This window comes from Vombatus ursinus, unplaced genomic scaffold (assembly GCF_900497805.2).
Source record: "Vombatus ursinus unplaced genomic scaffold, bare-nosed wombat genome assembly UNPS02014945.1, whole genome shotgun sequence".
NCBI classification, from domain to species: domain Eukaryota; kingdom Metazoa; phylum Chordata; class Mammalia; order Diprotodontia; family Vombatidae; genus Vombatus; species Vombatus ursinus.
In genome coordinates this window covers 3,316,539-3,339,691 of record NW_020954723.1, presented here as the reverse complement: position 1 = coordinate 3,339,691, position 23,153 = coordinate 3,316,539, and the positions used below count along the sequence as shown (strand labels likewise).

Here is a 23,153-nt window from a genome sequence, read left to right as displayed (position 1 = left end):
GGGATGAAGAAGTACTTGGGTAATGCCAGCCTAGGCTTGCCTCTAGCAAACCCAAGTTTGAGAGTTTTGGGACCCAGCATTTGAGAAAGGAGGGAGAGAAGAAGATGAGGATGAGGAGGAAGAGGAGGGAGGGGAGGAAGAAGAGGGAGAGGAGAGGAGAGGAGAGGAGAGAGAGAGAGAGAGAGAGAGAGCACTGAGGCAGACAAGGAAGAGATTATTCAAGGTCATTTGGTTGCTGATGTGTCTTAGAACAAAGATCTTGGACTGAGGCTGCCAATTGGGGTATATTATAAAAGACCAACCGTTTCTCCAATTTCCCCTGTTTGTTTCTCTCAGATAGCTGGTACTGTTATATACGCTTTTCTTTTTATCTTTTGTACAGATCTTGCTTCATATAAAAAACCCCCCCACCATTGTAAATCATGAAGGCTCGAATTAAATGTTTGTATACTTAATCTATGCCAAGAAAAGAAGAATTTTTCTCTTTTATTGGGCAGAGCCATTGGAAAACTGGGTAAAAAGAGTGCTCTTCAGGACCCAGGCACCACTGAACTAGCTGAGGAAGCCGGGCATCAGACCTGGGCTCGGTCTGGAGGCCTCAGCCTGTGGTAGAGTCCAAATCTATTCATTGAAGGCACTAATGGGGCAGGGACCTAAACAACCATGGTCTAGGTTGGATCTTTTCCACTTATTATTGTAGGCCTCCCGAGTTTTATCCATCTTGTTAGAAAGACCACCTTATATACTCCAACTTATAATAGGAAACTCTAGTTGAAGGGTGATGTTATGACTCTTATGATGTTATTATCCATTCAGTAGTAACTGGATTTGTTACTAGGGCCTAATAACAGATGAGTACCTGTTTTTCCGAAGTGGTATAGTAATTGATCACTATGGGGAACTTGTACTCTGGAAGCCTAATGATCATCAAAACCAATCACTTCTTGATGACTGCCAAAGGCTCTATTTGGCCTGCTCTTTATGGACAGAGACATTCAAAACCATCAGCACCAGGGAGTCATGAAGGACAAGAGCCTGCTGGACAGCTGGTTTTAGGTTCTCCAGGGTTGTAGCTTGTTCTGGACCCTACCTGAAAGAGGCAGACTTGCAAATGACTAAATAAATTGGGGTCAGCAGGATGCCCAGGTAGAGACAAAGAGTCCACCAGCTCCTGGGCTCTGTATTGGTTTGTGGTGAAGTAATCATCAGCCATTTGCTCCAGATCATGCCAGGAATAATTTGAATTCTCCCCATTCACAGTATCCCACCGTTTTTGAATGGGTAGGTTGGACTTTGTATTTTCTTTAGGTTGATTTCCTACCTCTTACCCTTCATATAGGCTACTTTCCAACCTAGAGTCTCTGCTACCATGGCCTTATCCTTGGTCAACATGATGTCATCAATATTGTGATGGATATTAATGCCTTCAGGGACTGAGACTTCTTTCAGGTCTTTGCTCACCAGATCATTGTTCTACCAGGTAGAGTTAAGTCAGCCCCAAAAGATGGTGAAAGTATACTGGACTCTTTCATATATGAATTCAAACTCCTCTTGGCTAGTTTCATCCACAGGAAGAGAGAAAAAGGCATAACCCCATACCACTCACCCATGGCCTGGGCTGCCTGTTCTACCATACAGGAGGTTTGGAATGGTTATAGTAATTGACATGACAACTCTGTTCGGCATCTTGTAGTCTACTGTAAGTTGCCAGATGACATCCACCCTACTCATTGGCCACATAGGGTTATTGTAAGGAAAGAGGTGGTAGCAAAGTACTTTAGCTTCCTTTGTTTTCCTCACTAAAGAAGAAATAGCTTTTGTACCTCTTGGGACCTGGTGTTTGGTGCTAACTATATAGGATTAATTAGGCAACTCCAAAGGTTTCCGTTTAGCATAATGCATAATAACTGGCATAGAGATTGCTATCAGTGCTCATATACCTACTGACTCCTAAGAGTGCATGTTGTACTTGAGTGACCTGGGACTGCCAACACAAGGTCCTTATAGAAAAGGGTATCAACACCCTCGGCCCATCTAGCAGGGTAGAGGATGGCATACTTTGCCCTGTTATCCCCAGAGTGCCCTAAGTTCCTTTTTACATTGATAGTTGCTATGTTGAGGAATTCAATTTTCTCTAGTTGGTGTGTGTGTGTGTGTGTGTGTGTGTGTGTGTGTGTGTATGCATGCATATCTAACAGCTTCTGACATTGACAGATCTTAGGATCTAAGGGACCACGGTAAGGTAATTTATAGCCAGTCCACCAAGCCTATCTTTTAAAATTTTAATTAATTTAATTTAATTAAATAATTTAATTTAATTAAAAGTGTCTTTCTCATTTTATTTTTAATTTTGTCCCCTCCCTTGACAATGCCCCAGTGGAGACCCATTACAGAGGGAGATCATCTTTGCTAGGCTGGTACGTGAAACTCTTCATCTTAGCTATCTGAAAATGGAGAGAGTCCAATTCCCATCTGGGGCCACTAACCATTTTAACTAACTTTGAAAGTGTAAATCCTCTATGAGATTCCCCAAACTAATGAAATTGGAAGCTGAGAAGAGACATGCATCACCCTATTTGGACCATGACCTCACCAATCATTGTTCTAGTGACTCATCAGAGTCTTGTCTAAACATATCCTAAGCCTCCTCAACTTCTTGTTAGTCAAAGACCACATGCCCCCTCACCCCCAAATTGGAAGTAACCCCTCTAGGGGTGGTGACAGGATAAGCTCAAGATTTCCTCACTATTGGGGAAGGCTCCTTTTTTTCTCCTCACTCTCACTCCTATTATCTCCCTCTACGGCCCTGATTTCAGCAGGGCTATTTCACTTTTTGTTTTATCTCCAGGTTGGAGACTATAGTTAATGCCCATAGGTCAGTCTCTGTTTCCATCAGTTTCACAGCTTTTATTTGTGCTATTACTCAGTTCATGAATTGTAACTCTGACTTTAAGGTACAATCCTCAAAGACCAAATGCGCATTCACATCCATTTCCAACAGCTGATGGTTTGCTTTGGGTTTCCTTAAGCTGGCAATCCAGTTTTTCTAGGGCCATTAACAACAGGCAGGAAATGCATGCCAAATAATGTCTTTATTCTCCTTGTCAACTTCCTTGAAAACTCAAAGACTAATCAATGAAGACCCCTTTTTGACCCCATGGGGAGGACTTGCTTTGTGTGGCTGAAAGTACCAGTCTTCAGGCAGCTAGGTGGCGCAGTGGATAGACTGGCCCTGAAGTCAGGAGGACCTGAGTTCAAATCCAGCCTCAGACCAAATACTTGACACTTAATAGATGTGTGACCCTGGGCAAGTCACATAACCCCAAGTGCCTAAAAACAAACAAACAAACAAACAAACAAACAAACAAACAAACAAAAGTACCAGTCTTCTATATCAGGCCACCCAATCACATGGAACTCCTCTCTTTCCCCACTTTGGTTACAAGATCATTATATGTTGATCCTATAGGCTATTCCAGATGTTCAGGGTCAGATGAATCTGGTAGTTCAGGCTAGGGATTAGAATGAAATGAGACACTTACAAATCATGTAACACTTAACAAAAGAAGGTTATTCAACAGTAGCATGGAAGAGACATTCAGCAAGGATGTGATGTTGTTTCACTTGGACATTGCTCAGCTTGGTCTCATTTCCCTAATTCCCTACAGTGGCATATTCAGTCAGAGCCACATCCTCACCCCTCTTTCACATAATGGTTTTTTAAAAAAATTTTCCATTTGCTAATGTATAAGACACTTCAATCCTGTCAAGGGTGGGAGCTACTTCCTTAAAAAGCTGTGTTCCCAGTGTGGTCAGCTATTTTGAAAATAAAAACTTTGAGCAATCATGCCTGCTAAAATAAAAGTTCTACAATGGATTATATAAAATTGAAAATATTTTTTAAAGAGTTAATGTAATTAGACTGAGAAGAGAAGCAGTCAACTAAGAAAAGTCTTTGCAGTGAATTTCTTTGACTGCTATGTAATCTATATAGGGAATTGATACAAATATATGAGAACAAGAGCCATTGCCCAATAGATAAATAGTCAAAGGACATAAAAAACCAATTCTCAAAAGAAAATAGGTGGTATATAGATTACATAAAAATATTCCAAATCATTAACATGAACAGAAGTTCAAATAAAAATAATTCTGAATATCCACCTTGAACCCATCAGGTTGGCAAAGATGACAAAAATGGAAAATAACAATAGTATGTATGTGAGGTGATATTCAAGGAAAGACACAGTTAGGTACCGTTGATGGAGTTTTGAATTGATCTAACCATTCTGGAAAGCAATTTGGAACTATATACAAAAAAATCACTAAAATCTGCATGCCTTTTGACCCAGAGATAACACTACTAGGCCTATACCTTAAAGAGATCAAAGAAAGAAGAAAAGGAACCAATTGTTGAAAAAAAATATTTATGGCAGCTATTTTTGTTGTAGCAAAGAACTGGAAACAAAGTGGATTCCCATTAATTGGGGAATGACAATAAATTGTAATATATGAATGTAATGATTTATTATTGTGCCATAAGAAATGACAAAAAGAATCAATTCAGAGAAACCTAGGAAGGTTTCTAATGCAGAATGAAGTGAGAAGAACCAAGAAAACAATTTATACAGTTACTATAACAATGTGAAGGAAAATAATTTAGAAAGATTTAAGAACTCTGATTGGTGTAATAACCAATCATGTCTCCCAAAGGATGATAATGAATCATGCTTCCCACCTCATGGCAGAGAGGTAATGGGTTAGAGGCTGCAGGTTGAGAGATATATTTTTGGACAGGGACAATGTGTGAATTATTTTGCTTCATTATGCTTATTTGTAACAAAGTAGGGCTTTTATTTTGGGGTGGGAGAGGAGAATTGGGAGGGGATTTGTGGGATAGTGATAATGAAGCAAAAAGAAGAGGAAAGAGCATGAATGAAACAAGAAAAATACATCAAAGAAAGTATAAGGATGTACAGGAGACATTGACAAGCAGGGTGGTATTGGCACTGTTGTGTTAAATGTAATATACACTTTAACAAAAGAAGATGTATATAATGGTGATTTCATATACACAGTTTCATATACAATTCTCTTTTTCTGTTCTTTGTAAATATGTTTGTTAAGTTCATAATGAATATATTTTTAAATAAAATAATTTATATAACAGGGTAGGTTCCAGGATTTAAGAGTTGAAAGAGACTTCTGATATTGTCTTATTTTACAAATCAGTAAGATGTGGACTTAGGAGGTAAAGTGATTTGGCCAAATTCATGCATCTAGATAGTGGTTTGAACTCGACTTAGGAGCCAAATTGCCCAATTCTCAACCCAGTGCTCCTTTCTTTATGCTGACAAATGATTTATCTTCTGAAGTGAGATAATATTAATATATTGGTTATTCACTCTCAGTTATAGCATGAAGAATTCTATAATTCCTGAATATTTTAGGACATTCCAGTTACTTTAATCTGACTCTATATATGGCTGCCTGCCCTTGGGCTAGAGTTCCACTTAGGACTTTGGCTATCTATGGGCTGGATTTTTCCGGAAGGGGCTCATGAACTGTCAAACAAGAGCTTTCCCAGGATTGTGACTGCCCTTCTAATGTTCTTTTCTTCTCCCTACAGTACTGGATCAATGAGTACACCTCTACCCTGGGCATTGGTGTGTTCCATTCAGGCATCGAGATTTACGGCCGAGGTAGAGCCTCCTATACAGTTAACTGGGGTGGCGTGGGATAGGGTTGTGGTGCTGATTTAATTTGGGGCTTTTGCATGTGGGATGATGGGCTAATCCTGTGAGGAGAAGGTATGACGAAGTTGGTGAGTAAACACATAGGTTATTGGGAAATGCAGAGAACAAAGTCCAGAAGAAGTAATTGGTCTGTTTTCTGTAACACTCTTAGCAACTTTTACCTGAGAAGTGAAACTGATGGGGGAGGAAAGAGGAGGAATTCTTGAAGGGGGTCATTTTTGTAGGCTATGTTCAGGTCAGATACAAGGGCATCTCCTAGTCAGAATGAGACAATGGCCCTAAAGTCTGGGAAAACTTTCATGATACCGAACTAGTAGGTAGATGGTGCAGTGACTTAGATCATCATTGCATTCTGGAAAAGTGATCCAAGGGCAGGCCCCTTAGAGAACTCTAGGCAGATTTTACATAGGACCATAGATTTAGAAGTGGTGGAAACTTTAGTGGGTCAATTAGTATATCTCCAACTCCCTCACTTTATAGATGTTATAATCCTCCTGCAAAAATCTCCAACATCATTTCCTTTTAGAAATTATTGTAGTACTTTGAACAGAATGGAAATATAAACCTCATTTAAAAAAGTCACAATAGCCACAAGAACTCAGACTTTTGAGTACTGTGGTCTGACTATATCAAGACTTGAAAACTAAGAGTTTTTGGGCATAATCTTGTCACATCATAAGTGTATAACCGCATTATTTTGTTTTTAAATAAAAATTTCTTCTGCAAACAAGGAAATACAACTTAGTAAAATTATACCATAGGGCAACTAGGTGGTCCAGTGGATAGAGCACTGGGCCTGGAGTCAGGAAGATCTGAGTTCAAATTTGCCTTCAAACACTAGCTGTGTGACTGGGCAAATCATTTACTCCCTACTTGCCTCAGTTCCTCATCTGTAAAATGGTGACACACTGGAGAAGGAAATGGCAAATCACTCCAGCATCTTTGCCAAGAAAACCCTATGTATAACATCCATGGGATCATGTAGAGTTGGACATGACTGAACAATAACAAGTTATACTATACTGATGGAAAATCTTTAAAAATGGACTAGTTGTGGTTTGTTGAAAGAGTGGGAAAAAAGTGAGCTACATATTGAAGCTCTGATATGTAGCACCTCAAATTTATGAGCCCTACACATTTTTTTTAGGCAATTGGGGTTAAGTGACTTGCCCAGGGTCACACAGCTAGTAAGTGTCAAGTGTTTGGTTAGAGGCCAAATTTGAACTCAGGTCCTCCTGACTTCAGGGCCGGTGCTCTATCCGCTGCACCACTTAGTTGCCCCCAGCCCTACACATTTGAGATGAAGACATGCTCATGTTTTAATAGTTGAATCACACCTCCATGTGTTCCATTTCCAATGTGGCATCATTTCTAATGTGGTCAAGAGAGGTTACATTATTTGTATGAGGTCATATAAGTAGTAAGTTACAGGAATAGGAAACCCAGTAGTACTCTACCCTCTTGTCCTTCATTTTAACACTTTTGGGGGTAGGTCATGCTATTCATGACAAACTTGCTATCATATTAGGGGAGGACTTTGAGTTAGATACAAGTTTTATATTCAGAATTATTCATGATTTAGGCTATGTTTGGTATCAGAGAGGTGGCTATATGTGTGTTCTGAGCAGGAAAAACCCTGTAGGAGTGTAGGGTCTGCCTGTAGGAATATCCAATGGGCCCTAGCCTCCTCCTAGAAATGGTAAGAATCTCTATATTCAAAGCCCTCATATCTCTTTCTCATTGATAGTGTCCCTTGTCTTCATTGAAATGGGTATATACTAAGCAGGTGGTTTTACTATGATTGGAAAAGGGAACGGGAAAATCCTGGGAGTCAGGAAGGTAGAAACTAGAGCCCTAAGCCTAGACCAGAATACTGTAGGGGCTGGGTTCAACTTTGTAACCCAGTTATAGCCAATATTGGGATTAAGAAGAAGACCATTGGTGAAGATCAGGAGGTTTATGATGAGAGAGTTGGGAGGGTTGTGAAGGATGGGGGACTATTGGGGAGAGAAAGAGGAAGGTCCCAGAGGGCAAAGGCAGAGACTACTGTCTTGATGACACAGCCAAGAGAAACCTAATGGTGGTTAGTTCTGAGGCATCTTCTCTGATTTATCTGACTCTTGTGGTTTCTTCCTCCCTTGTTTAGAGTTTGCCTATGGGGGCCATCCTTATCCTTTCAGTGGGGTCTTTGAGATCACACCTGGAAGTGCAGTGGAGCTGGGAGAAACCTTTAAATTCAAGTAAGGACCCTTCCTCCCCCAGCCCTTCTTCAAATCCTTTCCTAGACATCCTTTCAGGGAAGTTCCTTATTTGGGCCATTAGTGCCCTTCCTCAGTTGGCTTAAGCTCAGGGGTCTATCCCAGGGGGCTTCTTCAATGGATAAAGTTATGAATATGATCCAGAGGATGCTGAGGTGGCAAACTGGAAACATGAGGGTTTTGGGGAAGGTGTTCAATGACATATACTTAGTGTAGGAAAAGAAAGGAAGGAGGGAATGGGGCTTGACCCATGTCCTCAAACTGGATGAATGATTATTCATACTTTTACATGAAGTCACCCAATGTCCTAAGTCCCAATGTCTGCAAGGCATGCTTCTGAAATAGAAATTGGGAGGAGCTCAGATGTTCAAAATTCAAATATGCTGTGCTGGAAAGAATCTCGTTTTATGGCCTTTCATTATTGCTGACTCCATGCTGGTATATCTTGGGAGAATGCATGAGGAACCAGGTCAAATAAAGCCCTAGTTCCAGGCTCTATTCTCACTTTCCTGTCCCCCTCAGGACAAATATTAAATTTGCTCTAAGTCCATTGCATTATTGCTCTGGCCACTCACTCTTCTCTCACAAGTCTGAAATGTATTGCTGTGGCTCCCAAGTTCAGCCTTCACATTTGCCAGCACTGATTCTCACTCATCAATCTCACAGTAATATACCCAGAATTCTCTCACCCAATAGAGAATTCTTTTTAAGCTTCCACATTCACAGCACCTAGGGCCACAAGCTATTACTTAAGTTTGCACAGCATTTTATAATTAAAAAAAATTTCACAAATATGATCTTGTTTAATCCTCATAACTACATAGGGCATCAGCTCATGCATGTATTATTATTAATTATTATTTCCATTTTATAGAGGAGGAAACTGAGGCTTGGAGAGGTTGTATCTACACATGGTCACATGGCTAGCAAGTGATGGAGTTGGGTTCTAATCAATATTCACCATCCCTGAAACTATTTTTTTGTGCTTCTAGTAAGCGCTTAATAAATATTTGTTGATTGATTTTAAATATTCTGCTTCTTCTTCCCCCAACTGCAAATACCCATTTCTCCTTCACAGACACTCCCATAAAGTTGGAGAAGGGGAGAAAGAAATCACAAAAGGACACAGCTACTTTTATTGTCCTCCCTCAGAACCACAGTGTTTTGTGCTCCGTCTGTGTGTGTGTGTGTGTGTGTATGTGTGTATATATGTGTGTGTGTCATGTGTATTTTCATGTATATATTGGAGGATCTATAGCCTTCCAAGTTGGAGCATATAAATTTAAGACTTTAGAAGTTGGACTGGTAAATAAACAGAATGATCATTCTCTACCACACTAGAGGAACTCTTTGGTGAACCAAGCTCCATTTTCCCCTCTTGCTTCTCAGGCCTCTTGGTCAATGGGGTTGTCCCTACTATCCACAGGGGTTGGCTGTACACAGCTGGAGGTCTTCTCTCACCTTAGTATTTCCTGCCACAGAGAAGCCATAGCCCTGGGCACCACTGACTTCACAGAAGAAGATGTGGACAAGATCTTGGAGGAGCTGGGGAAGGAGTACAAAGGCAATGCCTACCACCTCATGCACAAGAACTGCAACCACTTCTCAGATGCCCTGGCAGAGGTGAGCATCAGCCGGGGCCTTGGGTTCATTTATTCACTTCATTCCTGGCCTAGGAGGGGAGTCATGAGACCTTGGTCCTGGTGCCAGCTCTGCCAGTCCCTGTGTGACTGTATTTGAGTCACTACTTCTCTCTGGACTTCATTTATAAAATTGTAATGGGGGGTTGGCACATGCTTAGACCCCTTCAAGATAGCATCACCAACTTTAGGTGGTCTAGACATGTGCCAAGCCCCCATTATAAAAGTAAAAAGGGATAGACTAAATAGTAAGATTCAGCATGGCCTTAGAACAGAGATTCTTAAACTGGGGTTCATGAACCTGCTTTTTAAAAAATATTTTGATAGTTTTATTTCTATATAATTCCTTTCTTTTGTAATCTCATGTATTTAAAAGACATTCTGAGAAGAGATCCTCAGGCCTCATTGGACTGCCAAAGGGAGCCATGATACAAAAAAGAATAAGAATCCCTGGCATAGAGGATAATGGACCAACCAGTCTTGGCATCAGGAAGACCCGGGTTCAATCCCTGCCTCTGAAATATACTAGTTGTGTGACTTTGAGCAACTCACTTAACCTCTCAGTGATGTAAGGAACTTTCTAAGTTGCTGATCTTCATTGATAGTTGGAATTTCCACATACTCTACATCAGTAGTTCTCCAAGTGTGATCTGGGAACCCTTGGGAGTCCCCAAGATCTTTTCAGGGCATCTTTGAAGCCAAAACTATATGGTAAATATTGATAGATCTCACATAAATAAAAGCTCGTGGGTAGGAGTCCTCAATAATTTTTAAGAGTCCTTTTGGTCCTGAGACCAAAAAGTTTGAGCTGCCTTATATTGGTGAAATGATAGGTCTGGGGCAGGGGGGGGATAATCTAAGTAATTAATTGCAGCTCTAAGTTTCATAACAATAACTACTGAGCAGTTACCATGTTCAGGCATGGGTGAGATCTAGAATTGAGATGTCTAGGCACTGTCCTAGGTACTATGAGATGATTCAAAGGAAGAGAAACAACTAGAACACTATGTATTCACATGAAACAGTTAAAGAAAAAATGTAAGGTACTGTAGGGACAAATGCATGATAGTGTATTGGGGACTGGATTGAGGGGATAGGCCTATGACCCACTTCCAGTGGCACATATATTCTGGCTGTCTCCTATGCTTGGAATTCTCTCCCTCCTCATCTCCACCTCCTGTCTTCTCTGGTAGAAAGGAAAGATATGATTATTACAAGTAAAGGGAATAGCCTGAGCTTTTTATTGCGAAAGCCAGGGAGCTTGAAAGGGCAGGGCATGGTAGGAGCCAGAGGAGAAATCTTTCGAGCCTGACTCAAATCTCTTTCTTGGCAGCAGCTTCCCTCTTATCACAGTTCTGCAGCAAAGGTGAAATTAAACCCTGCCCTTAGTGAGCTTTGCTCTTGTAACCACATCGCTCTTCTGGGTTTGCATCCTGGTTCACCTAGGGCAACTATTCTCAAGGGTGATGTCCTCAACATCTGCTGGTCTGTGATGCTCCTCCATGAACCCCATAGACCAACTGAAAATGCAAGCCATGGGAAAATGTACTGCTGATGATGTTGTTGTTGTTGTTGTTTTTTAAGTCTATTTTATCATTGAAAATTTTACTTTATAATGTAAAGTGCAGTAATGCAATGAGACAGAGTTTGTGAAAAAAAGAGACTGACTCTTATCTTTAGAAGTCAGGATCCCTTTAGGACTGATCTTGGTCCAGTATTGAACGATGAGATTGGAAGCCATGACTGAGAGTGACCCCTTAGAGGAGTGAAAGAGGAAGAGTGAACTAGCCCAGAATCAGTTTTTGTTGTTAGATTTTAGATCCTTATTCAGGAGGGCCGATTTCAATCAGCGTTGAGTACTTAATCCCTTTTTGGGAGCCACTTGTGTTTGAGGCTTATCTAAGTTGCTCTGTTTTGTTTTTTGGTCTGCTTGTCCTATTGTGGAATGAATTCAGAACTCTATTTGAATTGTTCTGTGCATAACAGAGATCCATTAGGATACCCCATATTTTTTCAGGGATCTGTTGGGCAAGTTTGAGGTGCCTTTTGTGTTGCTGTGTATTAGACTAATTTTCAATCAGGATGGTTTACTTGAGAGTGAGACCTCCAGTATAGTCCCTAAGGGGAGAGCCCCACATATTCTGGGAGCTCACCAGGGACTAGAGTCTTCTCTGAGAGAGGAGACTCAGTTTTTCCTTCTCCTTTTCTGTATTTTTCACAAATGTTAATTTGTTTGTATTATTCTAGTTTTCAATTTTTTTTTTCAGTTACTTGGGTTGGGACAGGTCCTTATAAGCACTAGGCAGACTGTAATCAATGCTAAGCTTTGTAAAACGCCATTTGTTGAATTTGCAAAACTTTGTATTTGGAAGTGATTTTAATCCTTAAGCCCACCCGTAATGTTAGGCCTGGGGCCTCACAAAAGACCATTAATTTTTAAGATGTCTAAGAACTGTGCTGAACAGAGTGTTTGGGAGCCTTTACGGGTCATTTAGGAGACCATTAAGATACTTCCTAGTGGAGTTTATTGGGACTTTTAAGGGCAAGGCACAGGAGGAGGCACTTGAAAGGACAATACTTGATTTTCCTCCTCCTCTACCCCTGCCCAGTTTTCAGAGAACTTTGGAGAATTAAGAATATGTTCCAATTGCATCCCAGTGCCTCCACGTCTTCTCCTGTTCTTCACTTCTCAATTCTTGCAATATAGCTTCCAACCTCATCACTTAACTGAAACTGCTCTCTCCAAAATTAACAATGATTTCTTAATTGCCAATTTAATGGCCTTAGCTTTGGTCTTCATCCTTCTTTATCTCTCTGCAGCATTTGGTTATCTTTTCCTGCTGATCACCTTCTCCTCCTGGACTTTCTCTCCTCTTTAGCTGCTCTCTCACAGTTTTCTTCTTACCTGTCTGACTGTTCCTCCCGTGCCTCCTGTGATGGATCTCTGATCAAGTCATTCCCATTAAGCATGGTTGTCCCACAAGGCCACTCCTCTTTTCTCTCTATGCTATCTCATCAGTTCCCATGGGTTCAATATCATTTCTATGTAGATAATTCCAAGATCTATACATCTAGCCCAAGTCTCTCTCCTGAGATCCAGTCCCGAAACACCAACTGTTATTGATTATCTCAAATTGAACAAAACTCATCTTCTCCCTTCCCCCTCTCCTTCCCCCTCAACCCATCCCTCTTCCAAACTTCCTTATTCTTGTTTCAGACACCGCTGTCCTTCCATTCAGTTTCTCAGCTTTGGTATTATCCTTTACTCTTCACTCAATCACCCCAAATATCCAATCCACTTAAAAATCTTGTTTCTACCATCACAACATGTCTTGTATGGGCTTCCTTTTTTCCACTCACATTACCACAATCCTAGTTCAGGCCCTCTTTGCCTTTCTTTCTTTTTTTTTTTTTGTTGTACCTCTTTGCCTTTCAATTGGACTACTGCTATAACCTTCTAATTCATCTCCCTTCCTCAACTGTCTCTCCTCTTAGAACCATCATCCACACAGTGAGCAAAGTAGTTTTCTTAAAGTACAAATGGCTAACATTAGACATCACATCCCTCTCCCCTTCCCTGCCACCCAGAAGTGTAGATCTGATCATGTCACTACTCTTTCCCGAACCTCCCATTTAATACACTCAGCTGGCTCCCTATTACTTCCAGGATCAAACATAAAGTCCTGCGTTTGGCATTTAAAGTCCTTTGTAACCTGACCTCTTCCTATCTTCCCAGTCTTCTTACTCTATCCTTCCAGCCTACTTGCTGATCCTTGCAGCAAAACCTAATCTCCTGTCTCTGTGCCTTTCTCAGGCTATTCTCAATACCTGAATTTCTTTCCCAACTCACTCACTTCTGCCTCACAGAATTCCTGACTTCTTTGAATGCTCAGATTCACTGCCTCTAGGATTCCCAGCCCTTCTAGAAAGCCTTCCCCTCTAAGGTTATCTTTCATCTGCTCTACATGTATCTTCTATGTACCTGTTTATTTACATGTTGTTTTCTCCATTAGACTGTGAGCTCCTTTGCTTTTTCTTTTTGTATCCCTAACACTTAGTACAGGGTCTGCCACATAGATGTGCTTGATAAATACTTATTGACTGAAGAAAAATTGAGAATATTTCAATCTACATAGAGGCATTATGGCTTAGGCAGAAATAGACTTGCCCACAATAAAAGGGGTTCTTGAAAATGTTTATTTGTGTTGTCCTTTTTTTTGGAAAATGTATTCATATTCCATTTATATTGTATTTGAAATGGCCAAGGAATTCATTTATACAGTTTTCTTTGATTTTCTGAAGCCTATTTAAAAGACCATCTGAAATGGAAAAAATATTGCATTAGCTTTTTTGGTTGCCATATTACTCTGGGGATATATCTATGTCTATATCTATATCTCCTTTTCAGATGAATGGATCTAGTCACTTCTCTCTCATATTGCAGTTGTACAGTTGCTTTTTGAGCCCAAATATAAAAGTTTACCTTAATCTCAATTACATCTCATCTTATTTAGAGTCAACCCAACATTCTAGCCTGTGAAGATTTTTCTGTATCCTGACTTTGTCATCCAACTTGTTAGCTATCTCTCCCATTTTTTGTCACCTGCAGATTTGATTAGCTTGACAGCTATGCCTTTATCAAGGTAATTAATAAAATGTTAAACATCCTAGAGGCAAACACAGATCCCTGGAGTGCTCAACTGAAGACCTCTATTGAAGCTGACATCAAGTCTTTTGGTCTGGCTATTCAACCATTTCTTAAAGCACTGCAATGGATTCTTGTTCAACTCTGCTCTTTTCACAAGTACTGCATGAAATACTTTGTCAAATGATTTACTTAAAATTTAGGTAAACTATTTCTATGGCATTGCCCTTATTTTCTCAGTAGAGGAATAGGTACCAGTTGTTTCTATAACCTGAATTGTCATTTACTTGGACCTTGTGACTAGAACTCATCAAATGCTTTCTGGTTTTCTCTTTATTTTGGACTTCAACTTCCTACTAATAATAGCTAGCATTTACATAGAGCTTTAAGATTTGCAAAACACTTCCACAAACATCCCATTTTATCCTCACAACAACCCTGGGAGGTAGGTGCTATTATTTTTCCCATTTTACAAAAGAAAAAACTGAGGCAGGAAGATATTAAATGAATTGCCCAGGATCATACAGTTAGTAAATGTTTGAGGCCAAATTTGAACTCAGGTCTTCCTGACCCCAGGTCCAACACTCTGTCCATTACACCACCTAGCTGCTTCTAGCCATTTTTGCTCTGTCCCTTTCAGTTTAAATATCATTGTCCTTGACATAGAAAATGGAAACAAAATAAGAACTGAACAGCTCTGCCTTCTCTGTCATCAGGTGTCATTATCCCATCCATCTTGAACAATAGTCCTATCTGTTATTTGAACCTAATCTTTTCTTCAATATAGCTAAAAACATAAAACCCATCTTTTCTTGTTGTCCTTAACTTCCTTTCCCACCTTTACTTCAGTCATTGACCTATCAACCTTGAGCAATAGTTCTGTCCTTTCTTTGAACTTAACTCTTTTCCTCAATATAGCTAAAAAATTAAAACCCGTCATTTTCATGGTTCATAGCTTCCTTCACCATCTTCAGTTCTCTGAACTTCAGTATCCCTGACTTGACATTATTCTTCGGACTGTACCATGTTTTTATCTTCATCCATTACCAGTCCTTGCTTCTACCTTAAATCTAAGTTGTTAGATAAATCTTGTGTTCATTCACATGGCTCAAGTGAGACAACACCTCTTTTCCTCCTTTCATTCTCAAGAGCTTCCCATCCTTCCCGGACTGACTTCCCCAGTAGTATTGTAGGCCATGGAATAATACTTAGACTTTCTTTGATACCTTTGAAATCCACTTATCAGATCATGCCTACTTTTCTTTTAAAATTTATTTTATTTTTAATTTATTTTTATAATTTTAAAATAATTGTATATTTATAATTATACTTATAATTAATTATAATTTTTAATTTCTTATTTAATATAATGAATTGATTTAGTAATCAAGCATTTCCATAACATAGTATAATAAAAAAGATGATTGTACATGAAACTGTAAATCTTGTTATGTACAATTTCTTTGAAATATATAATAAAGTTATCATGTAAATTTCTTTTTTTTTCCTTCCTTCCCCCTTCCCCTGCCCTAGAGATGGCTACCATTAGATACAAATAGGGGCATACATACACATATGTAAAATTATTCTATACATACCTCTATTTATCAGTTCTTTCTCTGGATGCAGATAGCATCTTTCTTCATATGTCCTTTATTTTTAATTTGTGTGTTTATAATAGTCAAAATGACTAAGTTATTCTTAAAACAAAACTGCTGTTGTATTGCCCATTGTCTCTCACAGTCCAAAGAAGGCAATTGTAGATGTGGTAGACACTGGCTGCTGCCACAGTTACTTCCATGTCATGACTGCCACCCGTCCCTTTTCTCTTCCTTCCTCCCAAAGCTCCTGACATGAGTGAAAACCTCTGCTCCACTATCTAAGAGCTAATCATGCATCAGTTTCCTCTTTTTCAAAACTTGAAATACAAAACCCAGGATTTGTGTGTGTGTGTATATGTGTGGTGCTAGTCAACTTGTCAGGAGTTAATAGTAGTAATCATTAACTTAATACTAATAATAACAGTATGGCAGCTTTTAATGATTGGGGACTGTATTTGTGATTTCACTGATATAATAAACTGGTGACAAAACATCCTCTACCAATGTAGACCAGCACTCGCTCTCCAACCTATAGTCTTAATAAGTAGCCTGGGGCACTGAGAGGTTAAGTGATTTGATTCTGTGTCAGAGGAAAACTTGAATTCGGGTCTTCTTGACTTCAAAGCCTCCTATATAGCCCTTAAAGTTGGCAAAGTGCAAAGTGGTTATCTTACTTGAAATTCACATTCTTCCATTTTTTTTGAAAGGAACACATCATTCTCCTTAATAACCTAGTGAATGGAGAGATGTTCCTTGGAAGGATATCAGCCTGCCGTTGATATCCTTTATAATCCCTTGTAGTCCATATCCTCTGAATATGAATTATAGTCACTTGGGCTTGGTGTATTTGCATACTCTAGGAAGGTCACTGCAATTTTCTCTCTGCTCTCCGTACTTGATAGAAGTGAGATTCCACAGACCTTGTCTTTGTTGATAGTTGCTCCCCAGGAGAACTGCAGGGCAAGCAGCCTGTGGGGCTGTCATTGTCTTTCCTTGCTTTGTTGACATCTCTTTCTTCGTTTCTTTCTTTCTTTCTGTCTTTCTTTCTTTCTTTCTTTCTTTCTTTCTTTTTCTTTTTTTGGTGAGACAATGGGGTTAAGTGACTTGCTCAGGGTCATACAGCTAGTAAATGTCAAGTTTTAGAGGTTGGAATTGAACTCAGGTCCTCCTGATGATCCCACTTTGTTAACATCTTGACAAGCACATCTAACTTCCTTTCCTCTTGTCTCACTAGTTGCTTAATTTTTCTTACCAACTTGTCTTATTTATCTCTTTTACCAACTTCCTTCTCTTTCTCCTTCATAAGAGACTTGATTAACTCTCTCGCTAACTATATCTTTGAACTATTGGTATACTAACCCTATCAAAATAGGAAATTATTCTTTCCTTGAATGACTTTTCCTCAATGATCCCACACTAGTTTTCTGGACAGGTTATGATAAACTTGTGTGGATACCTGGGAAGAATTAAGAGAAGCCTGAAGCTTTAGAAATGAACCCCAAATTGTAGACTATCCAGGTATTGGCAAGCTGAGGGTGAGAGACATTTTTAGGTAGAACACCACTCCATGGTCTCCTGAAGTCTTAGATTCCTGTTCAGTAAGGCTGACTCTGCACTTACTAGCCGCGTGACCCTGGGCAAGTCACCTCATCCTGTTTGCCTCAGTTTCCTCATCTGTAAAATAAACTAGAGAAGGAAATGGCAAACCACTGTAGTATCTTTGCCAAGAAAACTCCAGATCGGGTCACGAAGAGTTAGGCACATTTGAAAAATGACTGAACAACAACTGAAAGGCTGACTCCAGGGCAGGGTGGTGTGACCTGACTTAAAGAGGTAAAGGGAACCTTTCCCTTACCTCTAGAACCTCTGCCCTGACCTGAGATGTGATAGATGAGCTGTTGCTCAAAGTTCCCTAAATACTGTTTTCAGCTTGTTCCCTACTCAATGACTGGTCCTCCCGAGATATTCACAGAAGCAAATCAAGGAAAAGCCAGCAATATTTCTGGGCTAAAAGCCAGAAAATAGAACAAAACCCCAAACAGCTGCTGCCCCTGCTGCTTCCTAATCTGTGCACATATTTCAAACCTGAAATTCCAGGGCTACTGCTTGTGTGGCAACTTACTCCTCTCTCTCTCTCTCTCTCTCTCTCTCTCTCTCTCTGTCTCTCTCTTTCTCCTTCTTTCTCTCTCTCTCCCTTCTCTTCCCTACTTCCCTTATCTTCAAATTCCATTAAACTTACAGTCTTCTCTGAAGCACTGGATTCTCACAGAAGCCTAGGATGTTGGGTTAGGCAGGGACTTTGAAAGATCCTATAGACCAGCTCTCATTTCACAGATGAGGAAACTGGGACCTAGACAGCTAAAATGACTTGCCCAAGGCCATACAACTAATTAGTGGTAAGCCAAAACAAGAACCCAGGTCTCCTGGCTCACAGTGTAATCCTGTTTTTCAGTAAAATGGGCAGTTCCAAGGCTGCCTCTTCAGAATCACTGTTTTTTATGCCCTCTCATATTTTAGTTTGATGAGAATATAACCAAATCCAAAAATCCTGTATTTTTTGTACAATGATTTTCTCATTTGATTTGCCAGACTGGCCTAGATTATTATCATTATTATTGCAATAATGATGATATACTTCAATGCCTCAACACTGTGATTTCTCATCAGTATGGATTTTCACTCCATCATAATCCCTTCTATGTCTTAGTAAAGAGTTTTTATGACCCAAAATAATTCCATTACCTAGTGGCTCACTTTCTGGTGATGACCTCCCCCAATTTGGCAAGGTTAATTTTCAGACAACACATATAATGGGTCTTATTTCTTCATCTATAAAATGGGAGCTTTGAATTAGATGACCTCTAAAGTTCCCTTGAATGCTAAATCTATGATTCTATGATAACTGGGCTCTTACTCAAAGCTTTTCCTTGGTAGGACCCACCAGAGCTTTTACTTTGCAGGCATAAATCTTCAAGAACTCAGAATCACCTTTATGGTCACTGTAGTAAGATTTAATGAAGGAATAATAGTCTGAACTTTTCGTAGCTCTTTTAACTTTTCAAAGTACCTTTGCATTTATTATCTCCTTCATAGTAGAGACTGTGATATATTTTAGCACTAAATACAATTCCTTGCATATAGCAGATGCTTCATACATATTTGTTGAATTATCTTTCTTTAAAAATCCTATCTTACCAAGCACAGTACCTTGCATGTAGAAAGTACACATATAGACTTAAACGTTCATATCCTTTAATTCAGAGATGCCGTGATTAGCCATATATCCCAAGGATGGTAATGTCAGAAAAGTTCCGTATAAATCAAATTGGGCTATAAATCAAAATATTCATAGCAAATTTTGGAGGCAAAGTCAATGCCCATCAATTGGAATATGGCTAAACAAAATTTTCTATATGATAATAACAGAATATTTTATGCTATGGGAAAAAAACAATATGAACATACCAATGAAGCATGGGAAAACATATGAACTGATGTAGAGTCAAGAAACTAGAGAGAGGAAAACAATATACACAGTTCCGGTAACAATATAAATGAAGAACAAAACAAAAAACCAAATCCAGCAAAATTGTAGTAATTGCATTTGGCCCTAAAGAAGTTATAAAATGAATCTTCTTTGCAGATATAGGGAATTATGGGTGTGGAACTTGGCATCTGCTGTCAGACATTGTTAATATATTGGTTGGTTTTGCTAAACTGCTTCCCCTCCTTTCTTTCTAGATCTTTGTTACAAGCCATGACTTATTGGATAGGGGAGGGATATATTTGGAATGAAAATAATATAAAAACAAGAATAGCCATAAAAATAAGAGGAAGAAAGGTTCGTGTATTAAGAAAAACAACTTATATTCATATAAGGCTTCAAAGTTTACAAGGTACTTTTCTTATAACTACTTAATGACACGATACATATATTCCTAAGTAAGGAAACTGAGGCTCTTCGAAGTTAAATACATAGCTATACAAAGGATTATTCTTACGGAAATATTCTAGTTCTTGATGAAATATCTAATTTTCACTCCACAATGGTGTTTCCTAAGAGAATATGATCCGATAAAGGGGTTGATTAAAATCCACTTTGTTTATTCCTTCCTCTCAGCAGCTGGAAAAATCTATGTGGGCCAACTGAGATTGACTGGCTCTAGAGTCCTTCCTTCTCTCATCTGGCTTTGGGGTTCCTATTATTCCCTTTGGTCCTTTGGTAAAGGTTTGGTAAACAAACTTGCTTTCAAGCTTGTCCCTCTTTGCAGAACCAGTTATTCAGTGGAGTAGATACTACCAATCATTAAATGGAATAGTAGATTAGTGTAACCATGCAGAGGTTTTGGCATCGAGGCAACAGAAATTTCTGTCTGGACAGTTTGTCCCCCCGAGTAGTTCCACTAAGATCCTGGAGGTGGTGAGGCTTGAAACTGGGAAGCTGAAGACTGAATAAGGACATCTAGGATTTTGACCCAAATCATTTGTCCCACCTGGCAGTCATCTGGGCATACCCAAGCCTATAGGGTATCCTGTTCTTGGACTAGCAGTGGGTGCTACTACAATAGGGGATGGGAAAACCTTCTAGCCCAATTAAGACCCTAGTCTACCCTTGCTTGGAGTACTTCCCAGGAGCTCCATTAAGTTTTTTGGGGGTTCACAATGGCTGAAAGTCATGCCCAGGGTCTCCCTTGGTGGAAGTATGGGACAATAACATTGGATTTAGAGTTAAAAGACCTGTGTTTGAATTATGGCTCTTCCACATATGATTTGTGTAAGGCCTCAGTATCTTCATCTATAAAATGAAGAGACTGGGCCCCATGACTTACACCTTTTTGCCATTTCTACATCTATGATCTTATGACCCTTTAACTCAGAGGCACAGGGAACAGAACCAGGGATTTGCGCTGGTGGTGGTGGTGGTGGTGGAGTGTCTCTGAAGTCCTTTGCTATATCACTGTGTATCATTAGCATCAAACCTGTTCTTTTCTCTGTGTTTGCTCCTCCTAGATCCTGTGTGGTCGGGAGATACCTCGTTGGGTGAACCGCCTGGCCTACTTCAGCTCCTGCATCCCTTTTCTACAGAGCTGTCTCCCCAAGGAATGGCTAACCCCAGCGGCCTTGCAGACCCATATAGGCCTTGGTCTACGCAAAGAGGACTCAGGCAGCACGGCAGATGAGGAGGTCCCCTCCACCTCAGGCACGTCAAGGACCTGCAAACACACACGTGTCTGAGCTGGGCCCCACCATCCTCCTCCATCTTGCGTACTGTCTTCTTTTAGCCACCTGCCTCACTCTTCTACCTTTGACTTCTTCTATTCCTTCTCATCCTTCTTTTCCTTTTCCTATTCTCCTCTATGGAGGCTGGGGTGTTCCTAGCCTCTAGAATTCTTACTGACAAGAAACTGAACCACCTCACTGTTCCTTTGGGCCACTGAAACCTCCAGTGCAGCACCAAAATCACACGTGGATGAATGGGGAAGGGTTCCTTCCAAACTGTTAGACTCTGTGGGACAGAGGATTGGGGGACTGAGGTATCTTTGAGCTCTCTCCACCTCAGAAGAGTTGTTCTTATTCTATAGTGTTCCAGGACAATCTACCTTACCCCCTCCCTGACACAGCTTTACTGTCCCCAGAAGCCCCTTGCTATCAAAGGAGGGGAGAGGAGCTATTTGGGGCAATGTTTCCATCAGACCAGCAGCAACAGCCCCTCCCCCCACGCATTCTCCCATTTGGGGAAATCAAGGATTTTCTGAGGCATTTGGATTACAGGGTGACATTCTCTAGTTTTTTCCACTGGAGGATGTATGTATATGTGTGTATGTTATAGGTGGTGTTTTATATTAAAAAATCATAGGACTTCACTAACAAAGACAGCAGAGAGAGGTTTGTTTTGGGGATGGAGGAGTAGAATTAGGATAGGGAAGGAAGAGGGTTAAACATATGAATGAAATTGATAGAGAAACCTTTTAAAAATGAGATAAAACAATTTCTGGGGTCCCTCCTTAAGCCCTTGTTGTAGACTGCACAACACTGTAAGACAACTAAAGGTAGCACTCTTTCCCCTGATAGCTGACTTCCTCCAATACCTGGCCCCAGTAGGAAAAATGAAAAACAGTCAAGAGTTATCTCTTCAGTTCTCCTTTTCCTTTTTATCTATGACTGAGTCTCACCCTTCACTGGGCTAAGGCAATATTCCTAAGAGCTCTGTATGAATTTCTAAGTGTGAGAGCCCAGAGGATATTTGATGAGAGGAATGCAGGGCCAGAAAGATCTGCTTCCAGCCCATTGAGGAACCTCCTTAGGTTTCTCCAGAGGTCTCCTTGCTCTGCAGGAGATCAGCCCCATAGTTCTCATAAGCCCTGTGGGGTCTGTGCTTGTATTAGGGGACAAAGAAATCACGTGGTCATAGAATGTCATGTTTGGAAGAGACCTTAGAGATAATAGTCCAACCTTAAGATTTTACAGATGAAGTAGCAGCCCTGGTGAGATGACATGACCTATTTTCAATCATGTGGCCAATTAACAGCAATGACAAGACTAGAACCCAGGTTACTTAACTCTCAATTTGAAATGACCCCTCCATTCACCATAGGTTTAGAAAGTAGGGTAGGAAGGAATTAGTTTTCTTCTGAAGTTGATACCATTGGGTGGTGAGTGTATGTCTATGTATGTGTATGTGTATGTATGTGTATGTGTATGTGTAAAGAGGAATAGGTGAATGGTCATATGATTAATGCCCATGCATGGATCAGGAGCAAAATAAACATTGTGTATATGTGAACATGAATGGTTGTAAGCATATGCAGCATGGTGAGAAGTTTAGAAGGATATCTGTTTATACCTGCAGTGTTTGAGTATGTGTGCTTAGGCCACTAGCAAAGACTACTTTCAGAAGAAGTAACTGTTTCCCTAGGAACTACGGTGGTCAGCACTCCTTCTCCTTTCTCAAAGAAAGCAAATGGAGGGCTCTGGTAGCCTTTGGCATTACATTATTCCTCTATTAAAAATGAAAACAGTGGTGCCTGGGAGACGTGAAGACGTAGGATTCAAGTCAATTACCATTTGACATGAGATAGTTGATCTCTAAATGACTTTTAGGTGGGTTAACACCAATGACAAAGTCTCCTTATATTCTCTATATATTGGGTGAAGCTCATGTGTCAAGAATAATCCATTCACCTGTCCTAAGGAGCTTCATTCCTTAATTAGGAGGGCTAGAGTCTTGGAATCCTATTGGTTTTAGTTTAAGA

General features: G+C 40.0%; 1 protein-coding gene across 1 annotated transcript; it reads left to right on the top strand.

Moving 5' to 3' along the window:
• Positions 1–2,974: 2,974 nt before the first annotated feature.
• Positions 2,975–21,135, top strand: LOC114030031 (deubiquitinase DESI2-like). Its single transcript, XM_027844695.1, has 5 exons — positions 2,975–3,007; positions 5,630–5,702; positions 7,903–7,996; positions 9,496–9,637; positions 20,911–21,135. The coding sequence occupies exons 1-5, from the start codon at positions 2,975–2,977 to the stop codon at positions 21,133–21,135; spliced, it is 567 nt and encodes a 188-aa protein (XP_027700496.1).
• Positions 21,136–23,153: the final 2,018 nt, after the last annotated feature.

What these genes read in the sequence shown, in the direction of transcription:
- LOC114030031 (XM_027844695.1), top strand. Translation starts at nt 2,975, where the DNA reads ATGCGCATTCACATCCATTTCCAACAGCTGATG. An exon ending in TCCATTTCCAACAGCTGATG is followed by an intron (nt 3,008 to 5,629) that starts GTTTGCTTTGGG and finishes TTCTCCCTACAG; the next exon opens with TACTGGATCAATGAGTACAC. An exon ending in TCTCAGATGCCCTGGCAGAG is followed by an intron (nt 9,638 to 20,910) that starts GTGAGCATCAGC and finishes TGCTCCTCCTAG; the next exon opens with ATCCTGTGTGGTCGGGAGAT.